Here is a 21,614-nt window from a genome sequence, read left to right on the forward strand (position 1 = left end):
AGCTCTAAATCTTTTTAAAGTGATGTCAAATGGGGAATCTAAGACACAGTGTCCAACATAACTAGTAATTTGTTGCTAGTAGGCTGAAGCCACTTGATCAACCCTTGGACTCCAAGCCCTTCAGCAGGAAGTCCTGGCCACCTTCTCATCTCTGTATCCCCAACCATACCATATGAGGCTCCAGACTCTACAGCAGAGGATCTTGAGGGTGACAACCTTGTTGGAAGGAAGGTGTTGTGAAGGGTCTCATCTCAAAGATGTAATTTGCTACTAGTCACAGTATTTGCTTTTAAGTGGGATATTTGCTTGGGGGCAGGGGAAGATGGTTCACTGACTGGCACTGGGTCTGGCACAAAGCAAGTACTAGTAGCTGGATGCTATTAGTATCCAGTACGGACTAGCCTTCCCTTCCCACAGCTCACCTCTCCTGTCCAACGGAGTCATGAAAGAAATGAAGATTAAGAGTGTAAGAAATAGTTCTGTTTATTGATTAGAACATGGTATAAAATTACAGCAATTTTCAGGCATTCTGGGCTTTCTGGGAGGGGCATGCAGTGCTGGGCTCTAGCGGGAGATGGAGTGAGGGCATGGACCACTGGGCATCGGCTCTCTTCCTGGGCACATCAAGGGACTTGCATTAGCAGCACAGATGCCAATGTGAGAGAGAATTGTTGGTTCTTGCCTCTGGAAACAAAGGATGTGGGCAGTTTGTGTCACCAGACAATGCCATGCTTACGAGTTCAGTTCTAGCCTACACATGTTAGGTATGGCCTCTCCCAATCTAGTCATCTACGGATTCATGTTGTTCTGTATAATGCTCATTCTTCCCACCAAAAGAAGGGAAACAGGCACATTGGTTTGGGAGGCGATCAGAGGATGGTGTGCATTTGGCTCAGGTCGTCTTGCTTCCAGATACATCAAGGTCTGCTGGAGGCAGTGGGCTGGGGCACGCAAGCAAAAAAAGTGTGCACTACTGTTTAAGCTCAGGCAGAGGGACCTTCCATAGGGCAGCAGTGTGAAGAGATGAGCATGCTTCCAAAACAAACCCAATTTCATCTTGTCTCTCTCAAAAAGACGGAGAAGGAAGAGTCGGCAATCAGAGACTGAGCCATTTGATGCTGGGTTCCACAGAAAGTCTCCGGCGGAGAATTCTTTCAGAATGTAAAAGGCGTTTCTGTCCCAAGAGTCGGTGTGTAAAATCAGAACGAGGGCAGAGCAAGGTGTTAAGAAGTGGCTGTACAAGTACAACGTCTCTGAGAGCCAGGTGGCTGTGTTCACAGTTACATGACATTTTGGAATAGCTGGAGGGACCTCATGATGTTGTCATCCTGGGAGGGGAGGAGGGGGAAAGAGAGCATGGTTAGAGCTCTCTGAGGCTTTTCCCTGAGAAGTTCTGTGCGGTGAGCGTCTCCAGCATGGGTTTCTGCAGAAAGAATGCTAGAAAGAAAGGGCATGAGAAACAGGGGGGGGGGCCCAGAAAGTAAGCAACTCAAGGCAAGAAGCACCTTCTCTGGCCTTAAGAGATTTGTAAGAAATCAATTACCCAGTGAGACAGTGAGTATTGCTTCTTTTAAGAAGCTCTGGGCAACTGCATTTTATCACATGATTTTTCTCCATCTACTGAGATGATATCATTTTAAAAGTTCTATTATGTCATTAATTATATTGATGAGTTCTTGAATGTTAAACCAGTCTAGCATTCCTGTAATAAGCCCTATTTATTCTTTAAAAAACAAACAAACATATTACAGGATTTGAATTTTTGTACCTATGTCCAGAGGGAATATATTAGCCTGAAAATTTTTTTACTCTGTAATGGCTTTGTCATATTTTTATATTGGGGTTATGATAACCTCATAAATCAAGTTGAGAATTTTTTCCTCTTTCTCTATTCTCTGAATTTGTATGAGAGTAACATCCTTTCTTTCCTAGAAAGAGTTTGAAAGAATTTAGCAAGTAAGACATCTGTGTTTGCCATTTTCTTTATGAGAAAGTTTTAAAAAAAATGTTAAGCATTTTTTAATGTTTACTTACTTTTGAGAGAGACAGAGAGAGAGGGAGAGAGAGAGACAGTGTGAGTGGGGGAGGGGCAGAGAGAGAAAGGGAGACACAGATTCTAAATCAGGCTCTAGGCTCTGAGCTGTCAGCACAGGGCTTGAATTCACAAACCATGAGATCATGACCTAGAGCCTAAGTCGGCCGCTTAACCAACTGAGCCACCCAGTCGCCCCTATGGAAAAGTTTTAAATTAAGGATTCAATTTCTTTGATGTACGTAGGGCTATTCAGATTTTCTATTTCTTTTTGTGTTAGTTTTGATAAATTATATTTGTAAGGAGTTTGTAGACTTCATATGTTGCCAAATTTATTGAATAATGAGCTTTTATCTTTATTATTTCTATAAAACCTGTAGTGTTCTTACCCTTTCCATTCCAGATATTGATAGTTTTCTCTCTTTTTTATTTAAATCAATCTTGCTAAGCATTTATCAATTTTATTAATTTTTTCAAGGAGGCAAATTTTGATTTTATTGATTTTCTTATTTCCTGTCTCTATTATATGTTCTCTATTTTACATTTTTCTATTGTATATTCTTTAAGAAATAAGTATTGAATGTAGAACCTGTTTAGCTATTAAACAACATACTTCTAAGTTGATGGGTCAGAGAGGAAAATACTTTGAATTAAAATATAATGAAATATGACATATTACAATCTCTGGGATCTAAAGCAGTAGTTAAAGGAAATTTTATCCCTCTATATGCATATATTAGAAAAGAATGGTTGAAAATAAATGATCTGAATCTCCATCTCCAAAAGCTAGAAATGAAACCTAAAAATCAAATTAAAATAAAACAGAAGGAAGAAGGGGCCCCTGGGTGGCTTAGTCGGTTAAGCGTCTGACTTTCGCTTAGGTCATGATCCCGCGGTTCATGGGTTTGAGCCCCGCGTCGGGCTCTGTGCTGACTGCCAGCTCGGAGCCTGGAACCTGTTTCAGTCTGTGACTCCCTCTCTCTCTGACCCTCCCCTGCTCACCTGTCTCTCTCTCTTTCCTAGAAATAAATAAAACATTAAAAAAAATTTAAAAACAGAAGGAAGAAAATAATTTACAGCACAAATGATAAAATAGAAAGCAGACCTATAATAGAAAAAAAAATCAACAAAGACAAAAGTTGATTCTGGGTATCTGAAATCTTTTAGAAGTGGCTAGAACTTTTTTTTTTAAAGTATATTTATGTATTTTGATAGAGAGAGAGAATGAGCAGGGGAAGGGCAGAAAGGGAAGGAGAGGGAGAAAATCCCAAGCAGGCTCCGCATTGGTAGTACAGAGCCTGATGTGGGGCTCTAACTCACAAACCAGGAGATCATGACCTGAGCCAAAATCAAGAGCTGGATGCTTACCTGACAGAGCCACCCAGGCACTCCTAAAAATTTCTAGAACTTTAAAAAGAAGTCTATGGAGTCAGGCTGTCTAAATTCAAATCCTGGATCTGTCATTTACTAGCTGGGTGCCTTAGGCCAGTTATTTAATCCCTTTGTGCCTCAGTTTCTTTATGTGCAGAATAGCATCAATCACCGTATCTACCTATGGGTGGGTTGTGAGCAAGAAATGAGTGAATTAGTAGATAGCAATAGAGGTTGCTAATGTGAGAAACTAAACAAATTTGAACATTTCACTCACCTGTTAAGCAAAGTCAAAAAATCACACTTAAGTAGGGCATAGAATTTAAAATTCGAATGATGAAGTTCAAGGGGTGCCTGGGTGGCCTAGTCATTTAAGCGTCTGACTTCGCTCAGGTCATCATCTCACAGTTCGTGGATTCGAGCCCTGCATGGGGCTGTGTGCTGACAGCTCAGAGCCTGGAGCCTGCTTCAGATTCTGTGTCTCCCTCTCTCTCTGCTGCTCCCCTGCTCGTGCTCTGTCTCTCTCTCTCTCTCTCAAAATAATAAATAAACATTAAGGAAAATAAAGGAATGATGGAGTTCAAGTTCCATCTCTGTCACCTACTGGGCCTTAGCCACATCTCTCTCTCTCTTTTTTTTTAATAGTTTATTGTCAAGTTGGTTTCCATATAAGCCACAACTTTGCAATGTCTCAGTTTTCTCTTCTTTAAGATGGGATTGATCAATATTGCCATTTGATTAACATGTTGAAATATTTCTATCCTTGTTGGTAAGTAGCTGCTGACCTGAGCCTTCCATCCAGCATCTTTCCCTCTGGCTATCTGGTACCTGGCACAGGACCGCTCAAACACCCAAAGATCCAGGAGCTAATGGGTTGGCAAGCTTAGAAGGATCCCTCTAGGGCACCACTCCATGACATTGGTCAAGATCAGTTAAGAGCGGTTAGTTCTCGGTCCACTCTCATTATTAAATATTTTGAATATCATAAGCAAGGTTATGCTCGTACCACACCACTACCTCTCAGGGTGGTTTTGAGGCTTACGCAAAATACCTGAAACTTGGTAGGTGTTCAGTATGTATTGACAACTTCTCCCCTGCTTTATGTATACGCAGTTCTTACTGGGTGAGCTCAGAGTAACTGTACTTTTCTGAAATAAACTGGGGATAGAAATGCATTTTTCTAAAGTAGTTAAAAGCAACTGTTTCTAGTTCAGTTTCTGGCCGAGGTTCCAGGCTAGTCTATCCTTTTGTGGAATGAAAATGTCATCCAAGGACCTGCATCATCAGCACCACCAGGGTGAGCGTTAGCAAAGTAGTGCCTCAAGTCCCGCTCCACACCTATTAAATTAGAATCTGCATTTTAAGGAGATCCTCAAGGAGGTGGGTTTGCACAGTAGAGTTTTGGAAGCGTTGATTCCCAGGGCATTTGTGTTAAAATAAAGATTTCTAGATCCTCACCCCCAATCTAGTGTTCATTTTCAGAATCATCTGGGCAATTCTTGGGGATGCTATGGCTTGAGAATTACAGCGTTAGATTTTTTTCCCACTACTCCCTCGTAGTCTGAGGAGTGGGTCTTTGAGCCAGAAGCAGGTGAAAAAGTAGAGTGTTGTCCACTTGGGAAGTCTGTGGTTTCACAGAGATTCCCCTTGGGCTTCCCCCGCCCCCATTCTTCTCAGGCTATCTGCCTCAGCCTGTGTTTAGCCAAGACCAACCACAGGCCAGCTGGAGGAGGGGACATGGCTGGAATCCTGAGTTGCTTCTGGTGTTGGTGGTGGCTCTGACCTGAGGCGGAGGAGGTATCTCAGGTGTCCCCTCTGCAGGGCCCCGGGCCTCAGATATCCCTTCCTGGATCTAATACGTTTTGTGCTCTGAGGTGTCTCCTTACCTCCTGACACGATTCAAGAAATTCGTCTAAAGTCACGATGCCATCTTTATTTTTGTCCATTTTCTGGAAGACACAACAGGAAGCACTTTAATGAACCTGGTAATCTTCATTCCAAAACCTGCTCTTTGTTAACCACCTTTGCCCAAGAATTAGGGTGGTCTTTCACTGGCCAGACAACCCCACCCAAGACCCTGGTTACAGCACTTTGAGCCCCATGAGCTGCCTTAAAATTGAAAGACTTGCTCCAGGCTCTCATTGCCTCATCACCAGACTAATCTGCTGATTCCCTATCATGTCTTCCCCGGACTCTCCCCCAGCCTGTCCACCTGGCAGGGAAGACACTGCACATGAGAGGTTCGACTTCTGTCTCTGTGTCACTTACTGTGTGACCTTGAGTGAGTCTTTAAGCCTCTCTGAGCCTCTGCTTTTCCCATCTGCAAAGTGAGAGGGTTAGACTAGAATGAGCTGGGACATTCTTCAATATTCTACCACTCGCTCGCTTTTTTACAGAAACACCACTGTGGTCATACCACTCTTCCACTCATGGAAGACCAGTAGTCACCCAAGCAAGGCCAAACTCTTCAATGAAAGATCTCACAATCCAGCCTGCCCTTGTTTCCAACCTTATTTCCCATCATTCCCGAGACATAAATGCTTAACACCTACACAAATGTGCTTAATGACGTCTTCTCTGGCCACTCTGCTCCACCAAGAATGTTTATGGAACTTAGAGGCTGTCCTGGAGATTTATATTTCATAATACACTTCCCTGTTCTATTCTCTAGTATATACTTGCTTGCTTAATGAGGTCATCTGTTACTTGAGGACAACACGCTTTTTAATTCTTTTCTGTTTTCTACAGTGCATAGGACAGAGCTGGACACACACCACCTGCTCAGAGGCTTGTGGGCTGACTGACCTAAGTTGGGCTTAAAGCTCATGCACAGTGTGTGTGCACTTACCTGGAAGAAGACATCCACGTGCTGCCTCGGGGTGTCTTCTCTGAGCACAGGATACGTGTATTTCCCCATCATGTCATAGATGGCTTTGACAATGTCCATCATCTCCTGGAGAGAGGATATGGAAGCACAGTGTGGGAACATGAAGTCATGTTCTTTTTATGTGACAGTTTGGGGCTCCTTGTGCCCCTTATGAATGGAAGTGATTAAAAGGACTCTCTTCAGCTGATGAGAGGGGCTATATTCTGAGAGGAGGGAATTCTCTTTGCCTTCAGAAGCTCTTGGATAGGTTACCTTTTCTGGAGCATTATCGTCAGGGAGGGGTTATATATGGGATTGGGGTGAACATGATGGGTACTTATCAGCCCATGATGATTTTTGGAAGACCCTCTCCCTACTCCACAATTCCCTCGAATGGTTGGGCCTGGGTGGCTGTGTTTGTCCTGGGTGACCAGTCTCTAGGACCACTGCTAATCTGGAACAAAGGTGGACATCTGGCTAAAGCTGAGCTACCGTTTTTCTCCCTTAAGAAGTTAAGGTGATGAGGCACAGAAACTGTCATCAGGAGTGAGGGAACCCTGGGCTCGAAAGTCAAGAGCTGGTTCCATGGGCAAGCCATCTCCAGGTTGTAGCTGAGGGTGAGTGAGAAGCGACGTCAAACACTTGTGCAGAAGAGTAGAACTTCTGTGAAGAGGAGAAGGGAGTGAATACACAGAAAGTAGAAGAGAAGAGAAAAATGCAGGGAGAAAGAGAGGAGAGGAGAGAAAGGAATAGAGGAAGGAGAAGGGAAGTGGGGGTGGGGGGGAACCTGTGCTCATGGGCACATACATGCACACCTGCACATACACACACATACACACATACACACACTCCCTCATACTCATCCTCTCTCTCACACACAGACATACTCACACACACTCACACTGTACACTCACATACACTCAGAGGCACTCTGAGAAAAACAGCGGAAGACAGAAACAGTAACAAAGACTGAAGAAGCCTCAGAGAGCCGGTGTCTCAGAACCTTCACTCTATAAACTAAAACCTCCTCTTGCACCTCCCCACCCGTCTGTTGCTAGCAACTTGAACCTGTCATTCCTGCAGAGGAGTGTGGCCATCTTGATCTCGAGGAGGGGCAGGGAAGAGAGGAAGGAAGGGGCGTAGGGAGAGAGAGAGAGAAAGAGGGAGGAGACTAACCACCTTCTAGTTTCAATAGGGATTACACACATTCCATCAGACTAACTGTATCTTTACAGGAAATCTCTCAGCTTAAGCTAGTTTATTTTGATGATTTTTTTAAAAGTTTATTTATTTTGAGAGAGAGCATCGAACATGTGGGGGAGGGGCAGAGAGAGAAGGAGAGAGAATCCCAAGCAGGCTCCACACTGTCAGTGCAGAGCCAGTGTGGGGCTTGAACTCACAAATGGTGAGATCATGACCTGACCTGAAACCAAGAGTTGGATGCTTAACCGACTGAGCCACCCAGGTGCCCCTATTTTGATGACTTTTTATCTTTGTAACCAAAAGACCCCTTTCTATAAAATCCTTCTCGTTTGATGGGGCCTGACCCGATAGATGTTACAAATGCTGTCATGTTTTCTTTCTAATCTTTCAATGCTTCTGGATACAGAATAAGTGATCATTAAATACTTATTAAAATAGTTAAGTTGTTCTTATTATTAGTTTATAGATCTGTTTCCTCAAGACTGAACTCATGAGGACATGTGCTCGATCCTTCATTGCCAAGGTCTCTGCATGGGCTAGGAGCCCAGTAACTGTTGAGTGGGTCTGTGATGTTCTGATCACACTGGCCGGGCATGGTATTCAGAGGCCCCTCCTCTGAATGCAGGAAATAGGGTGCAGGAAGACAACCTTGTCTTTGAGATATTTGAATTGGTGTCTATAAAGACCCAGGGGACAGCCTCTATCTTGGGTTCCTTGTCTGCTACTCTTCATTCCATGTGCTTCTTTTGTTTTTATCGGTTTTTAACCTATTATTAATAATTTTAGACTTACACAAAAGCTGCAGGAACAGAACAGAGCATGCATGTATACCTTTGACCCAGGTTCTCCTAATTTTAACTTGCAAAACCACAGCACAATGATCAAACCCAGGAAATTAGCAGTTTTACAACAATGCTACAGTGCTATTAACGAAACTGTCAAGCTTATTCACATTTCACCAGATTGTAATGGTTATCCATCTAATTGTTGTGTCCCCTTAGTCTCCTCTAACCTGTGACAGTTTCTCACTGTCTTTCAAGAGCAAGATACCTCTGATATGAGTGCAGGTCAGTTATTTTGTAGAATGTCTCTGTTTGTGTTAGTCCCTGGTTTTCTTATGATTAGGTTGAAGTGATGCATTTTTGACAAGAATACTATAGAAGTGATATTATATCCTTCTTGGTGCATCCTACCAAAGAGGTACTTGGTGTTGATATATTGTATTAATGTATATTGGCGATGTTAACCATGATCACTTGATTAGGGTGGTGCCTATCAAGTTCCTCCACTGATTTTAATTTCTTTCAGTAGATCTTGCGTGCAAAAATTATTACTGTGGTGTTTGCCCAAAGCTGACTTTGTATTTCCTTTATTCCTTCTTTATTTATTAATTGGAATTCTTCTTTAAGGAAGAATTGTCCTTATCCCCCATTTATCTATGAATTCAATTATTTATTTGAATACATATTTATTATTTATTTGAATACAGGTTATTTAAATATATATAATCTATAATTATATATATATATATAATTTAGTAAGGACCCATGGATATGTTTTTTATTTTATACTTTATAATCTAATTCTAGGGGTTTTTTTTTGTAGAGAGAAAGGACATGCACAAGCAGAGGAGAGGGGCAAAGGGAGAGAAAGAGAGAGAGAGAGAGACAGAGACAGAGACAGAGAGAATCTGAAGCAGGTTCCATGCTCAGTGAAGAGCCTGATGTAGGACTTGATCCCACGACTCTGGGATCATGATCTGAGCCAAAATCCAGAGTTGGATGCTCAACTGACTGAGCCACCCTGGTATCCCTAACACTAGCATTAAATTATTTTCAAAATTGAGATAATATTATACCTACTATTTTATAAGATGAATTTTTACATCTTATTACTTTTGTATTATTTTAAATGGCCACCAGTTATTCCATTACATGCACTTACTGGAGTCCATTGAACATATCTGTTATTAGTGGATATTAGGGTTTTCACATGTGGGGGATCATTCACCACTTTATTTTCAACATCTAGAACACCTAATAAGCCCCCAAATATATGTTGAGCAAATGCATGACTGACTGAATGACGATTGAACATCAGGGGGAAATTTGCAGGGTTGAGGGGAGAATTGGAGATCCTATTATCCTAGGCACTGGGCCCGGCATGCAGAAGCTCAGGGAATGGGATGTTACAGGATGCTATCTCCAAGCTTCAACTGAGAAGCCAAGATACAGTAGATACCAAAGTGAGTTTTGAGATAGATCTGTGGGTATTTCATCAGCTAGACACCACATGTGGCTCTAAAAGTGTCAGGCAGTGAAGACTCTGAAATTCTTTGTGATTTGTTTAGAGATGGCCACACTTGCCATTGTCCCCTTATGTGGTTTTATTAAGAGGCAAAATAGATTGTGGCCAATGTGATCCTATTGTAATGATGTCTGCAATTCTACCATTCCAACTTTTAGCTTTAATTTGTGGCTATCAATCTGTGAAATGTGAGTTCCCCTGGTAAGAGTAACTCTACACAAAAGTCATTTGCATTCCCTTTGGAATGTGCATTGAATACATGTAACCCAGTGACAATAAATGAATCTGCTTAATCCTTTCTTGAGTACTTGGGGGCAGGGCAGGGTGGGGCAATGGGGGAGGTCAAAGGTGACCCCAAAGCAGATCCCTCCTCATTCAGACAATTTCATTCTCCTGACTGGGCTGTTTACTGTTTAATTAGATGCCTTCACTGTGGCTCCTTCATGACGCTGGCCTCAGCTCACTTACCTCTTTGTTTATGTATCCATCTTTATTGATGTCATACAAATTAAATGTCCACCTTAGTTTCTCATGGACAGTTCCTCTCAGTAAAATCGACAGAGCAGTTACAAAGTCCTGACAAATGGAAGAGGAATAAATGACATTAACCACCAAGCCATGGGGTGGGATGAAGCTCTGTCTTTGGGTCAGACTCTATGGTTGCTTGTATATACTGGTATCTCCCATGTCCTCTGTCCCCTGAAGGACATGGCCAAGCTCAGTGAAAGTGCCCCTTCCATTCCTTACCCTGCACCATTTTGGGGGAACAGAGTATCCTTGAGGAAGAAAGTATATGCTGACATTTCCAGACACAGGTAAACACAGCCTCCTCTGGCATTGCCTTATCCCATGGCTGCAGTTATCCTGAGACAGGCAGTGTAGTCTACCACCTGAGTTCAAATCCTTCTGTTACCACCTCCTAGCTGTTTGACCTTGGGGAAAACACTCAATCTCTCTTTGCCTTACTGTCTTCTTCTGTAAACCGGTAATAAACAATAGAACCCCACCTTGTGGGTTACTGTGAAGATTAAATGAGTTAATACATGCAAAGCACTAGTACAGAGTGTATCACATGGTAAGCTCAGTGTGCACGTGAGTTATTAACTGTTTTCATTAACCCCTTGAGGCCCTGAGTTCCCAGAAGGGTAGAACAGCTGCTGTTTCTTTATCTTCAGGAAATGTTTGTTAAATGGACGAAGGACTGAAGCATCTGATGATCCAACCGTCCTTTCAATACCGCACGGTTTAGAGGAGGAGATGGTGGGAATGCCAGGACTCTGAGACAAGCATACCTCGAACTTCACGGAGCCTGTCTGGGTGGTGTCGAAGGCGTGGAAGAGGTAATGGGCGTACATACTGGCATCTGAAAGGCATAGAAGGAAAGGCAAGTGACAGGAGCCGGGGCTTCTCAAAGGGAAGGGAGAATGCTTCAAAACAATAAGAAAGAGAAGTGGGTGCTGCTGAGGTGATGGAAAGCAGGAAAGGCAGTGTGGACAAACCCACTGTGTAAACTGGGACCCATGTGGCTGTCTTGGATTTTAGGTGGAAAGTTCTTAGAACAAAGACAAGCCCTTGCCCCTACATCTAGCCATCCCTGGAGAAGACCCCCCGGCTGGTCCACATGGGTATTTCTTGGTGGGTGAGTGACATGGTGACTGTGTGCAGAAGGCGCCCTTCTGAGCGATGTGCAATGCCATGGAATGAGCACCCATTAGGGAGTAGACAGACCTGGGCTTGGCCAGCAGCTCTCTCCCTATGTAGCTGTGTGACCACAGGCATCTAGCAGAACCTCTCTGAGCTCCTCTTCCTTTCTCTGTACAAAGGGAGGTAGCAAAACCTATCTCTTGAAATTTTTGAAAAAGTACATTAAACTTTTCACATAGTCACATCATCTTAACCATCACCATGCCTGCCAAATGATCAAAACTCAATAAACTGGCTCAACAGAACTCAACAACAGTGATTCTGGGGTCTTCATAGGGTGAAGCTGTTCCCCAACTTGGGAACTCAGGGTTGAAGAGGCCCATGAGAGACAGAGCCCAAGAAGTGTTTGGGACACTTGGATCTCCATTTCATCAGGACCCAGGGAAAGGATCCTGCAGGAGACAGAAGTGAAGGGACATGTGACACATAGAAGCCATGAGAAGAGCCATTGATGTCTTGGCCGCATGGAGGCAGAGCAATTTCCCTCAGGAGTCAAGCATGGCAACTTTATGAATGTCTGTGGGCCTGGCACACTCACTAATCTGGACTTCTATGGCTAACTTTATGCTCCCTACATCTTTTTGGATTCATTTATTTCTATCGTCCCTAGTATTAAAATTCTTTTTCAAAGTTTTACCTTACCTCAGCTGTCGTAAGGAAAAAAATGGAAAGTGTGTGGCAAAATGGTGGAGCCAACGTGGCGGCGCTTTACATCAGACACTTATGGGATGGAATCCTGCTCTCCTACTTACTGGTTGTGTGATCTTGATCTTGATCTTGAGTGAATCAAGATCTCAAGATCTTGAGTGAATCACTAAATTCTCTGAGATGTAGTTGCCCATCTGGGAAATGATACAGTACCTGCTTTCTATGAGATTGAGAACTCTATGAGTTGAGAATCTCTATGAGTCTCTACTGATATGAGACTTTATGATATTGCTTTATTAATCTCTCCTCCTATCCTGGAGAGGATCCATTTCAGAGCTCTTTTCTTCTAAAGCTTTAGCTGATTCTGTATCTTGTAATAAGGGAGGGGACTCTTACTCTGAGTTGTTTCTGATGTTGAAGAGGAGACAGATAACAAAAAGCATGAACCTGGAGGAAGAAAGGCTGCTCACTAGAGAAGGAGTTGGGAAGGATCTTTTCAGGATAAGACTCACCTCCATGAGGGAAAAATTGAGCGTAGATCTGCTTGAATGTTTCTTCATTGACCACACCACTGGGACACTCCTGAATGAAGGGGAGAGAGTCAGTGGGAGGAAGGGCAGCCTGGCCCCAGAAGGAGGAGACTGGGTGCAGCCTTGGGGTTTAGGATTTCTCATCATCCCTGATGAGCAGGGACTGGGCAACCACCTATACACTTCTATGTCTTCAAGTGAGTGGCCGGGAGATAGCCCTGCCTTAGGAATGAAGCTACTTTGCAAAATGATGAGATGCCATCAGAGAATGGGCACTGTGAGGTAGAAGAGCTTAGCTTCGGGCCTAGAAAGGCCTGGGTTTGGATCCTGACTCAGCCTCTTTCAGGCTTTGTGACTTTGAGTGAGTTAGTGTCTCATCCTCAATGTCCTTAACTGTAGAATGGGGTTAATAATACTTTCTGACAAGGCTATCATGAGGTTTAATATAAGAAATAATATGGCAAATTAATATACTGGCATTCAGGCTTACACATCAGTCTCTGTGAGCTCAGTTAGCACAGACCTAAATCCCATCAGTTCTCAGACACCAACAATAGTGACAGTGCGAATGGGTTATGCTGAGGCTAGAAGCTGGGTCCAGGTGAATTCTCCAAGGTTGTGCCTGCTATCTTGTGAAGTTCCTTGGCTATTGGCCAGTTTCCCATCTATGGAGATTGCCTCAATTCTTGCCTGGAGTCTTTCTTTATAGCCAGGTGATCTTGCTTTCATGTCCCCTTCATAGAATTGGCCTTTCTTTTACAACTACACATATGGAAAACTCTCTGATGGGCCCCATTGGCATTTGGGAGCCCTTTGCTCCAGATGGGAAATCCTGCCTGGGCCTTCAGGTGCCCTGTGGGCCTTACATTTTTGAAGCCTCGATAAAGAACTTGCAGCTCCCTCTTGGTGAAATTGGTCTGGGCCTCCAGCTGCTCCAGTCCCTCAGGCCGATGGCAAACCATGGTCATCTCCAGCTCATCTTCAATCTTATCTAGAACCAGAGGAGATGGCATTGGAGTGGCTGACCTCAGTGGCCACTTGTCAGACCATAGTCTGGGCTGTCAAAAGAGTGGTGTTATGACCTGGGATGAAAGGTTTGGAGCTGGGGTCACACTGCAAATGACCTTTCTGCTTTGACACACCTCCCAACCCCTCCCAGCCCAGTCACTTCTGTCTCATACTCAGTCCAGCCATTGCTCCAGGTGTGTCAGACACCACTCAGGGAGGGAGCTTCAGGCTGGAGATAAACACATTCCAAGTGGAGATGAAGGCAGAAGTACTAAAAATAAATCTGTAATGAAAACTTTTCCCTTTCTTTCAAAATAACTTCTTTGCACATTCAATTTGCTGCCCACTGAACCATGTGAATCTTCTAGAGAATATTCGCAGGTATGTGAGTAGAATGATTAACAACTTCAGCAAAGGGAAACAAATCTATTAAAAATATAGAGCAAACTCTTACCATTTGGTCCGCTTAGATGAAGGTTAACCCAATTAGCAAAAAGTTCCAATTATGGCATGTTAAATATTAATTTAAGAGTATGAGTGTATTTTACAGTGTTGTTTTGTAGTATCTACTGGATATTCTTAAATAATAGGCAAGTGACTTAAATGGGGACTACCTGATAGAAATCAAAGCTTCTGAAGCATTTGAGGGGTTCCAAAAACAGCAGTCTGAAGTAGCAGTTTGTTCCTCCAAGAAGAATGACAATGTAATATAATTTTTCACCAGTTATTGAAGAAGTGTCAGTCAAAGCAAGAACTCTGCCCATCTCCGACTGCGGGATCACCAACAGAATGAGTGGAAGTTTCCACGTTTTACCGTCACAGCAGGATAAATGAGTGTTTTCCTCTGGGTCCTGCCAGACACTTTCTATAAATTTATTCCAATCAAGAATCAATTGTCGTCTAGCCTTCGCTGCCCGTTGTTGTCATGCAGACATTAGCAAATCCATGTATCGAACGGCTGTAAATCTGGGCTGGCTAGAACAGTGACGAGATGGGCAGGCTGCTGGGAACGCACACACTCCAAGCCACAACCCGTGAGCATGGAGGGTGCAGTGTGGGGCAGGCTGTGTTTCCGAGAGAACAGGGGTGAGCAAGTGCTTTACGCTGAGTATATTTGTCTAGTCTGTGCCAAGCTCCTGCTACCAGATTTTCTCTGCTGTTGTCACTTTTCCTTTTGAGACTGAGATCTCAATACAAAAGGAAACCCTCAAAGCGAGTCTGTATCTTGGACATCTTCCCTAAGGAAATGGACGTTGGGTAAGGTGCCAAGGGAGAGGCAGAAGAACTTGGTAAAAATTCCCAATGGTCATCTTTCTTATGTGCTGGGCAATTGGTATCACCTTATCCTCCTGGGAATAGGGCAGATCATTCAATATAAATAAGATACTCTGTGTATACAACATACTGCAAGTGACCAATTTCTTTATAATTCTTACAGAGACTTTAATTATGGTTTTGTTTGTAGCTAACAAGTGAAGTAGCAATTACCTTAACACTGCAGCGATTCTATGTAAATCAAAGGGCTGACCTTCCCCTCAACGCCCCCCCACCAACATAAATTAAATTCAGAACACTTGCATATATTTTTAGCTCATTGTGAAATAGAAATAAGATTGTTGGTTTGAATCTCCCAGTGTTAGACTTAGTAGCAATTTTATTTTGAAAAACACAGATATTTAAAAGTGTGAAAAGAAGCAAACTACTGAAATGTAAACAAGGAAGACAGAAATGTATTTTTTGGAAGAAATGATGTATTTTTGTAGGCGTATAGATACCTTTCTCACTTTAACTTGTCCAGAAGCTGAAAAGACTTCTTTTGAAGGATTGTCTCATTTCTATTAATCTTCCTGTGATTGAATTCTTTTCAAGATCAGGGAAGTCTGTTTGCAGAAGTCTGTGAGAATCTCTCTGATTCATAAGCTGCACTTACTTACCATCTCGTCTATTATAAATGCACTAAGTAGTTACTGAAATATCAAATATTAAGCCCACTTCATTAAGGGAAAACTAGGCTTTATCAATAAATGATTTGTTTGCTGTCTGGGCAGCAGAATCAATTTCCATATCGGATTCTGTAATATCTGAATATTGGGATGATGATTGCCAAGATTTGGTTCGGTTTTGCTTTTCATCACCCTCTCATTGTCAGGCTGTGGTAACATCAGTCACTGAAGGAAATTCATGTTTTGGGGGCCCAAGATGCTGGGAAGTAGCCTGCATGTCTTCAACCAGTGGTTCTCAGTGTTTTGTTTTATTGTATTTCATAATAAGAACTACAATTAACATCACAATCCAGTATACACATACATCTAAACAAAGATTTTATGACCTATTTTGAAGCAAAAATGTCCTTAAACACTTTCCCCTGTTGACGTGAGATGTACTCTGTTCTCAATTTTAATCTATTTCTTTGTAAAATTGTGCAGACCTTCATGTGTCATGACCTGTGGATGGAAAACACTAAGTTGTCTGCACTTGCGACAACCTTCTAGAAGGACCCACATCTCAGCATCCCTCTCCCTCATACTTGCTCTCCCTTCCCTCCTTCGTCTAGTTCCAGCCACTATACATATATTCTGAAGACATTTCTGAAGGGGCTGCTGAGGCTTCACATTCCTCCTGTTGCACTGGTCCCCCCCTCTCTCTGGGAGTTCCTGGGTGCTGCCCGGGTGGTCCCAGTAAAGGAAGGAGGGAGGCCCGGCTCCCAGGTTGGAGAGGAGGAAACAGAACTAACGTGTCGGGAGCTTCCTTGACAGTTTCGTCTGAGGTCTGTTCAGAGTTTGCAAGGTGAAACGTTGCTTGACGTTATTTTGATTATTAAAAATAATGGTGAGCCAGTTACTAAGTCAGGTTGAGTTTGGATGACAGACATTAAATTGACCTAGAAATTTAATACTATGGCGGTACCTACATAACAAGAATTAGAATACCTTCTGTTGGTAAAGTACTTTCAATCTATAAAATGTTTTCATGCCTGTTGTCCCACTGTAACCTTGTGTGTGGTGGGGAGTGAATATTAGAAAGATGGGTGTCCTAACAGATAAGGAGATTTTCTAACCATGAGTTCTCTTAAACAGCAGTGAATTGTCTCTTACTGTGGGTAAAGCAAGACAGAATAATCAACTGGAGGGGATTTACAGCAGGAAATTCCCAGACTGAGGGATAAATTGGAGATGATTCAGATTAAGTGGTCTTTATTGTTTTGAGGTCCCAGACTCCTCTGAGTGTGGGATGAAAGCTTTAGACTCTCAGGGAAAAAAATCACACCCCTATATGTGGCATCTTTCTGAACTTTCAGTTAGGTCTTGGATATTGTTAACATACGGAGTCATGTTAAGGGCTTATAGCACAGGAGATCTCTTCCAAGCTCTCACTAAATGGCTTTGCCTGAGACAGAATGGGACCTAGCGTTGAGCCAGTCCAAGGCCTCTTTTATAGATCTGGCTTCCATGTGTCCCTGAAAATTGGTTTGTGACCAGTGTACAAAGTTTGCAATGTGACAAGCTCTGCTCCTAACAAGCCCTGTACAAGTCAGACCCTTAGGTTATGAGTTGTAAGAGGACCCAAGCCTTTGGTCTCCTCTCTAGTGAGGTGTCTCCTCTGTTTGCTCTGTGACCATGAGCATGGCCAAGGCCAAAAACTGTGGCCGTGATGACTTCCTTCTCCCTGCACTAGAAAATAGTCTCTTCATCGTGGGGTCTCTGGATTGGGCTTGATAATCACCAATCTATTTTCAAGGTTACAAAATGGTGGCCCTTGACATAGAATGCAGCCCCAAAATTGGTCTTGTTTGGTTTATGAAATGTGATGGATTTTTGTTTTTGGAATCAACTGCTGCTATTAAAAGATGAGAGATCGACAAATTCGGATTTTTTAGTCTCAAATCCTCACAAGGAAATAGTTTATAAAAGCTGAGCAGTGGCTATTCCTTCTGAGCAGCCAAAGCCTCTAGTGTTCCCCCTATACACCTGTGGCTCACTTAATTCATTTATGCTGCCTTCCTGGCCCCGTAGGCATCTGAGGTTTTCGTTCCTGATCTCTGCCTGCTTACCTCCCACCTATCTACCTTTTTTCCTACGTGACTCAACCACCTTTTCTGTCCCTCACTACTTATTTAAACACATTCCACTTTGTTTCACAAAGGTCTTAAAATTGATTATAGGAAATAAATATAACAAATTAAAAAGAGATACAGTAATAAGAAAAACTGCCTCAGAAACTGTTGACTAGATTAAGAGGTCAAGACCATGGGGAAAAAAAGAACTTAGAAATTCAGATCATTTGTTGCAAGCGGTGACTATGCTTGAGCCACAGGTTGGCTCTGAGCTTTTACATATTATCTTGTTGCCCACTAGAGAAAAACATATCAGTTTCTTATGAGGAGCAAACTTCTTCCTATAACTTGTCTCTAAAAGAAAGCTTCCAGTTGTTTCTATATAGGTGATGTTTGCTAACAAAGGGCAAAGAAAGTTGAAGAGTGAGTAGATTAATTACAAAATATATTTGATGAAGAAGCTCTTCTTTTGAAAGTAATGTGACCAAAGTAGTCAAGTTAGTTTAAACTTTTTTACCTCTCTGATACTGGTAATACCACCAGGCGATGTCTAGGAAAAAGTAAGAAAACATTTTACCAAATCCATTCATCGAAAAGACAAAGCATACTTTTATTTTCCATGGAGATTCCACTCTGCGGGTGTCCAGGTCACCATCCAGCTTGACATACACAAAGAGATCTTGTAGCAGAGCTGGAGCTGACCTTTTCCCTATCCTTTTCCCAAGGTCGGAGTAGGCAAGAGCAATGCGGGTCACCTTGCAGTGCCCAAGGCTCCCAGCAGGGGGCTCACTGAGCATGCCCGCAGCCATGCAGCCATGCACCCTGAAGAGAGATGGGATGGCATGGGGCAGAGGATGCACGAATATGGATGGGTCCTTGGAAATACTCGCATGTTTGATTGAAAAGTGGCTTACATGATACCTTTCACGACAGAGGCCCGCCCCATGGTCCCCCTCTGCTACATTGTAATTTGCACCTGCACATTTTGTAGGATTCTATATTTGTTCACTCAACAATCATCAGTGACGTATCTACTATACATATTTCAGCGAATGAAACAACTCTGTTCCCTGCTCTTCTAGAGCTTACAATCTACAAACCTTTGCTTTTTTCTTCCCGTTAAGAGTTTGGTAAGTAACACAGATACCAACANTGTTGAAAAAACTAATTAGCACACTAGGACTTGTGAGCAGACCGGAGGCAGGTGAAGCCCCCTGTTGTGCTGAATATAAAATATAAGACAGATTATCAGACCTGGAAAATCCTTCATGGCACCATGGAGTTGGCTGGGTCCAGGTCCCAGAGAGCAGAAAACGGGGGTCTTTACTTGTTGCTCTCCTGCAAGCCTTTGGGGTCTATTTGGGGGATCAACTTGGTTTTCCTCTGTAGGCTATTATTTGAACTTCCTTCTGCCCTTCCATCACTCCTGACCAAGAGTGTGTGAGCCAGCCCAGCTGTCACTTTAAGTGTGTTTTGGTCACTTGCCACCCATAACTCAGACAGCAAGAGCTCAATTTCTGCTGTTCCTAAAAGTGGTGGTATAGATGGGCATCCATCCACTGGTAAACATTTCTGCTCTTGACCTGGTCCTGACCTGAATCCCATGCGAAAAAAACTTAGTTTGCCAGATTTAGTTGCCCTCTTTTATCACTCTAATAGCATTTTCAGTTATTTACCTTTTCTAATAGATGTTATTTTTAAGGCAGTTTTAGGTTTACAGAAAAATTATGTAGGAGATACAGAGTTCGCATGTACATCACCTCACGGTTTCCCCTATCATTGCACTAGTATGGTATATTTGTTACAACCAATAAACCAAGATTAAAATATTTTTAGCTAAAGTCCATAGTTTACATTAGAGTGCATTCTTTGTGTGGTGCAGTTCTGTGGGGTCTGACAAATGTGTAAGGTCACATATCCGCCACTCCAGCATTCTACAGAATAGTTTCACAGCCTTAAAAATGCTTACATAGCATTTTCATAAAAGTATATCTACAAATATGAGCTCACCGTCTCTGCCATGCCAGGGACGGGATTGGGGGAGAGATGAAAAGACAGACTGCTCATATGGAGTTCTCTGACTGGTGACGAGACCCACACAGAGACCAGGATTACAAACTCACATCCCAGTAGTAGTCGGTAAGTCACTTAGATGAGTCAGGTGTGGGGTATGCAACCTACGTGGCAGGGACTCAGAACTGGCGAGTCACTGCCCCATAAAAGGGAAACAGCTCTTACACAGCCAGTCATTGTTATATAGAATTGAGGTTCAGGGAGCCCAGATATTTAGTTTTATTTCTCAAAAGCTGCTACAATTAAGATTGTTTGTGTTCTGACTCTTAGCTGTTATCAATGAGTTTAACACTGGAAACATGCAGCATGGGCCAAACGTAATATTGCTGTTTGCAGGGTGCTGTGGGTTGCTGGTCTGGAACTCTTCACCTGGCGAAATCATGCCAAGTGGTCAGCAGTGTGGACATGGCTAAAACACTGGGAGCCAAAAGGAGGAGGCTCTTGGATGACCCCTGGATGGCAGGGAATTGAAAGGGGTGGCAGGGATGGCCTCAAGGGGAGGTGCATTTGTCTGAGTCTTCAAGGAGGAAGGGAACAAGGGAATACTGACTGCATACAAGGATACAGAAGCCAAAAGGCCCAGGGACGGCGAGCTCTCCTATAGCAGAGCTGACTTCTCACTGAGAACGACTGGAAAAGGAGAATTAATAAAAATTAGTTAAAATTTTTTAAAAATCATCATGGTAACAACAACAAAATGACACCTAAAGCCTGGTAGGGGTGGGGGTGGGGGAGCAGAAAACAACAACAACTGTAAACACATGTGTTTGAAGGCACTGGAGAGCTACTGAGATATCCTATCTTAAGAAGCCATGATTCTGGAGGGAAGAAAAATTGATTAAGGTGAGCCTGACAGTCAGTGCTGCTTTTCATCTCATAGTGTATGCTGATTTATAAGTGTCATGGGTTATGGGCTTGGGAAACTGAGCAAAAAGGGTCTGCTGAGGGCAAAGAATGGAAGCAGAACTTTCAGCAATCTGGGAAGACAAAAGTGAGATCAGTTCTACTAAGACATTCAGGGCTCGGGGGGCCAAGACTGGAGGGGAACACAGACAAGAGCTTAATAGCCTGAGCTATCATAAGTGACAGAGGTCAAGGAAAACTAAGCAAAAACCACAGCCCAAAAGTCACAGAGCTAAACAGAGCTCTTGGCAGGCTCACAAGGTTATGGGGTAGCTGTTAGAGTTCAGGGTCTTCTAGGAGGTGGGTTCCTGGTGAACCTTCAGGCTTTCAGTTTGACCCCTAAAGGACTGTGTTCTAGGAGCGAGTGCATGTTAGAAATAGATCAGGCCTTTCATTGAAATCCAGCCTCAGAACAACTCAATCCCCATTCGGATTAAGTTTATTTGCTCCTATTGAGTTTCCTTGCAGAAGTTGAAGGTTCAGCCAGATAGTGTTCACGTTCTGTATTCTAATGTTCACCACTCACTGGAAGTTTGCCAGGCATGTTAAGAGACAAGACCAAGAGAAAAAGACAGAACATGGTAATAGATTCATATGTGACCTGAATACTGGATTTATCAACTGTGGGCCTTAAAATAATGGTGAACATGCTCAAGAAAATAAAAAGATGGAAGAAATAAGAAAGAAAGAAAGAAAGAAAGAAAGAAAGAAAGAAAGAAAGAAAGAAAGAAAGAAGAAAAAGATGGAGATTGCACCAGAGAACTGGAGAATTGGAGTATATGTATGTATATTATATATGTACATATATATAATTAAAAATATATTATCCAAGATTAACAACTAACTAGATCAGTTTAACAGCAGGTTGGGCACAGTTGAAGAGAGAATTAATGATTTGGTGGCTAGGTCAACAGA

At 42.8% G+C, this 21,614-nt stretch overlaps 1 protein-coding gene across 1 annotated transcript in view; it reads right to left on the reverse strand.

The window, feature by feature from the left end:
* Nucleotides 1-458: 458 nt before the first annotated feature.
* Nucleotides 459-21,614, reverse strand: part of KCNIP1 (potassium voltage-gated channel interacting protein 1) — a 213,293-nt gene continuing 192,137 nt past the window's right edge. Inside the window, exons 2-8 of the mRNA XM_077757337.1 lie at nt 13,528-13,652; nt 12,644-12,713; nt 11,072-11,142; nt 10,248-10,355; nt 6,252-6,356; nt 5,290-5,352; nt 459-1,328 (exon numbers count right to left, since the gene is read on the reverse strand). Coding sequence (XP_077613463.1) covers nt 1,281-1,328; nt 5,290-5,352; nt 6,252-6,356; nt 10,248-10,355; nt 11,072-11,142; nt 12,644-12,713; nt 13,528-13,652 — 590 coding nt within the window. The 3' untranslated portion in view covers nt 459-1,280. The remainder of the gene's footprint in view (nt 1,329-5,289; nt 5,353-6,251; nt 6,357-10,247; nt 10,356-11,071; nt 11,143-12,643; nt 12,714-13,527; nt 13,653-21,614) is intronic.

This window comes from Crocuta crocuta, unplaced genomic scaffold, assembly GCF_008692635.1.
Source record: "Crocuta crocuta isolate KB4526 unplaced genomic scaffold, BGI_CrCroc_1.0 scaffold131, whole genome shotgun sequence".
In the NCBI taxonomy this organism is placed as follows: domain Eukaryota; kingdom Metazoa; phylum Chordata; class Mammalia; order Carnivora; family Hyaenidae; genus Crocuta; species Crocuta crocuta.